This window comes from Eurosta solidaginis, chromosome 5 (assembly GCF_040869045.1).
Source record: "Eurosta solidaginis isolate ZX-2024a chromosome 5, ASM4086904v1, whole genome shotgun sequence".
In the NCBI taxonomy this organism is placed as follows: domain Eukaryota; kingdom Metazoa; phylum Arthropoda; class Insecta; order Diptera; family Tephritidae; genus Eurosta; species Eurosta solidaginis.
Genome location: NC_090323.1, coordinates 128,354,481 through 128,357,775, shown reverse-complemented (window position 1 = coordinate 128,357,775; position 3,295 = coordinate 128,354,481). Strand labels below are relative to the sequence as shown.

General features: G+C 38.5%; 1 protein-coding gene across 2 annotated transcripts; it reads left to right on the top strand.

Annotated features, from left to right (window-relative positions):
* Positions 1–708: 708 nt before the first annotated feature.
* Sbds (SBDS ribosome maturation factor) lies at positions 709–2,738 on the top strand. 2 transcript variants are annotated; one of them, XR_010953977.1, is made up of 3 exons: positions 709–895; positions 1,818–2,495; positions 2,556–2,738. XR_010953977.1 is itself a non-coding variant. In XM_067791805.1 (2 exons), exons 1-2 carry the CDS (start codon positions 765–767, stop codon positions 2,443–2,445), a joined length of 759 nt encoding a protein of 252 aa, XP_067647906.1. In that variant the 5' UTR covers positions 709–764; the 3' UTR covers positions 2,446–2,615. The 2 variants fall into 2 exon arrangements, 1 of the variants encoding a protein (XP_067647906.1); XM_067791805.1 differs by having other exon boundaries at positions 1,818–2,615.
* Positions 2,739–3,295: the final 557 nt, after the last annotated feature.

Genomic DNA, 3,295 nt, shown 5'->3' with positions numbered 1-3,295 from the left:
CCGCTATTGTCATGTGCGACCCGAATTTTAAGTGCAGGACTTAAGTTGAAATTTTACTAAATTTGGAAATTAAAAAGCTTATATTTTATAAACTAAGAGTTTGCTAGAACTGCGGATTTCATTTTGGTGATTTTTAGGGCCCCATCTACCCCTACTAATTAACAAAAGTTTGAAAATCGTGGCACCTTATATAAAATACAACCCCAAATCCATTGTAAATTTTACCAAGTAGCGCAACTAACAGCTGATCGGTGAAAATTCGCACATTCACACGCACAGTTCTCGACTCAGTTTCAAAAAAAATTTTAGATTATTTAATTCAAATTTTAAAGTGAGATAATCCTTACAAATTTATGTGTACAGAATATATATGGCGTGTTTGTTGTTATTAAAACAATAGTTTTATTTATATTAAAGCTTTTATTATTTTTTTTTTTAACTTTGAAAAAACTCCGAACACCATTCCTTCATTATATGACATTCGACTGCCTAGTCCACTGCCTTCCACTCTATTCGCAACATAACCTCTAATTAAGCTGCCAAACTATATAGTAAACAATGCCCAAATCGTTGTTGCATTTACATGCAAAATTATTTATCTGGCTCAGGATTTTGACACCAGATGAGAGCTTTCGATGCCTAAAGAATCGAACGGTTATTTAAAAAAAAATCGATTCTACATTTCTAAAAAAATCGATTAAGAATCGAATGGAAATCCAGCTCTATTACCATTATTACTGTGAAAGGAATTGTTAAGTCAAAATATGGCAAAGATTTTTACTCCTACAAATCAAATTCGACTCACAAATGTTGCGGTGGTAAGACTTAAGAAGGGTGGTAAACGTTTTGAGATTGCCTGCTATAAAAACAAAGTTTTGTCTTGGAGGAATAACACGTAAATATGAATGTCTTATCCCATATTTCCATCATACACAAACTCTGCCTTAACCAACTGCGGTTTGCAAAATATCTATTGCAATCAACCAATTATAAATTGTGTCTTCCCGGGCGTAGCCGAAAAGGACATTTGGTAATAGTCTAGTTGAGGGGTCGACTACTAATACGCTACCAAAAATATCGAGAGAGGTGTCAAACGGCGCGTCTTGACATCAGTATTAATAATCCGAAGGCGGAAAATAAAAATTTTATCGAGTTCAAAAGATATTAACGAAAAACCGAAAAAAGACCCGCGGGTACCTCCGAAACCGGGGGTCGGATCCATAGTATTTTTGCGCAGAACACCTTTCGGCGTTGGCGGCCTTCGGCCGCGCTTATAAAAAATAACCCTGGGCTACGCCATGCCACGTCCGGGTGTGTGGTTTAACCGTGGCTACCGCCACGGTGATGCACAATTTTTTTGGTGGGTACGAACACAACAACAACCACATGGAAATCGCCAACTTCAACTGCAAATATCTCCGGACAGAGATAAAATTTTTCTTTTCCGCCTTCGGATTATTTTTCTCGAGATTAATACGCGTCTTTTGACACCTCTCTCGATATTTTTGGTAGCGTATTAGCAGTCGACCCCTCAACTAGACTATTACCGGACATTTTTTGATAACGAGAATGCCAAATTTGATATTTGTAAACATTTGTATTTCCATGATATGAAATAGGCACTGTAAAATCTCGCATTTGGTTCGTAATATTAAGATTTCCGCAACTCAACCACCGTGTGATCAAATGTTCAGCTGTGAGTTACATTCGGTTATAATGGTGATCCACAGAAGGATTACCAAAACTGGCAAGCACAGAGTTGGGTTTTGATGGAAACATTTTATGTCACTTAGCTTAAAAAATATATTTTCATTTAGAGAAAAAGACATCGATGAAGTGTTACAGACACATACAGTGTTCACTAATGTATCCAAAGGCCAAGCAGCAAAAAAAGATGAACTTATTAAGGCCTTTGGGAAAAGTGATGAAACCGAAGTTTGCAAGGAAATTCTTTCTAAAGGCGAACTCCAAGTATCAGAAAAAGAACGGCAATCTGTTTTGGACTCGCAGTTAAATAGCATCGTAAATAGTGTTGCTGCTTTATGTCTAAATCCCGAAACCCGGCGCCCATATCCAGCATCAATTATTGAAAAATCGTTAAAAGATGCTCACTTTTCTGTTAAAATGACCAAGAACACAAAGCAGCAGACGCTTGATGCTATTAAATTGCTTCGTGAAAACATGCCCATAGAACGTTCGCGTATGAAACTCCGTGTTTCATTTGCCGATAAAGAAGGTGGAAATCGTTTAAAAGACAAGATCAGCAAATTAGCTACAAAAATAGAGCATGAAGAATGGGACGAAGCAACGTTGCATATAACAGTGCTCATTGATCCAGGTAACTACCGCGTTATGGACGAACTTGTCCGAAATGAAACCAAAGGCAAGGGACTTGTGGAATTGCTGGAACTAAAGGAAGTTGTAGAAAACGAGGAAATGTTTTAAGTGGCGTTTACGTGCGAATTGGGCGATTTATTAAAATTTTGTTTATAGCAGTAACAAATTCTTTAATTGTATACATACATTAGAGAGTTAAATAAAATATTTTTTTTCAGTTTCAGCCTTTGAGATGGTAATCCTTAAGGATTGCACATTTGCGACTCAAAAAATTAAAACTGAATTTTTTTTGAGTTTCCACATCACCATCGGCAAGGTGCCTGTATACTAGTGAAAGCAGTAATGGAGCCCGTTGTAGTAACAAATAAAAAAACGATGTTTCGACAAGATGAAATCAACAATATGTTATTATTCATATGTTGCTGTTGTTGTTGTAGCGATAAGGACACTCTCCGAAGGCCTTGGGAGTGTTATCGATGTTGATGGTCCTTTGCCCGATGCAGATCCGGTACGTTCCGGTGCCAAGTTCGACCATCTCGGGAACGATTTGTTATAACCACATGTGACCTTCTTGGCCATCCCGCCGTCTCACCCCCTAGATCCATGAGGATTTCGGAGTCGCCCGAGCCTCGGCTGTTAATGAAACAGGATTCGCCACGGATAGGTGAGCTTGATAATTGGGTTTGGAGAAGCTATTACACTGCCAACCTGAAGGGTTGCGCTACACAACCCCTTGAATCTGGTATTTTAGTCGCCTCTTACGACAGGCATACCTACTGCGGGTATATTATGACCCCCTAACCCGCTGGGGGCTATTTTTCATATATTTTTTTTTTTGCCCGGTTAGCTCAGTCGGTAGAGCATGAAAGTCTTCATATATTTTATATCGACTGCTGAGTAGAATATCACCCTATCTTGGCTGACGTTTCGGCAAGATGAAGTCAACTTTCATGGCGAA

Excerpts from the sequence above, each read along its gene's own strand:
- Sbds (XM_067791805.1), top strand. The coding sequence starts at position 765 with ATGGCAAAGATTTTTACTCCTACAAATCAAATTCGACTCACAAATGTT. Across the intron at positions 896-1,817 it reads TTGTCTTGGAGGAATAACAC|AGAAAAAGACATCGATGAAG; the intron begins GTAAATATGAAT and ends ATTTTCATTTAG.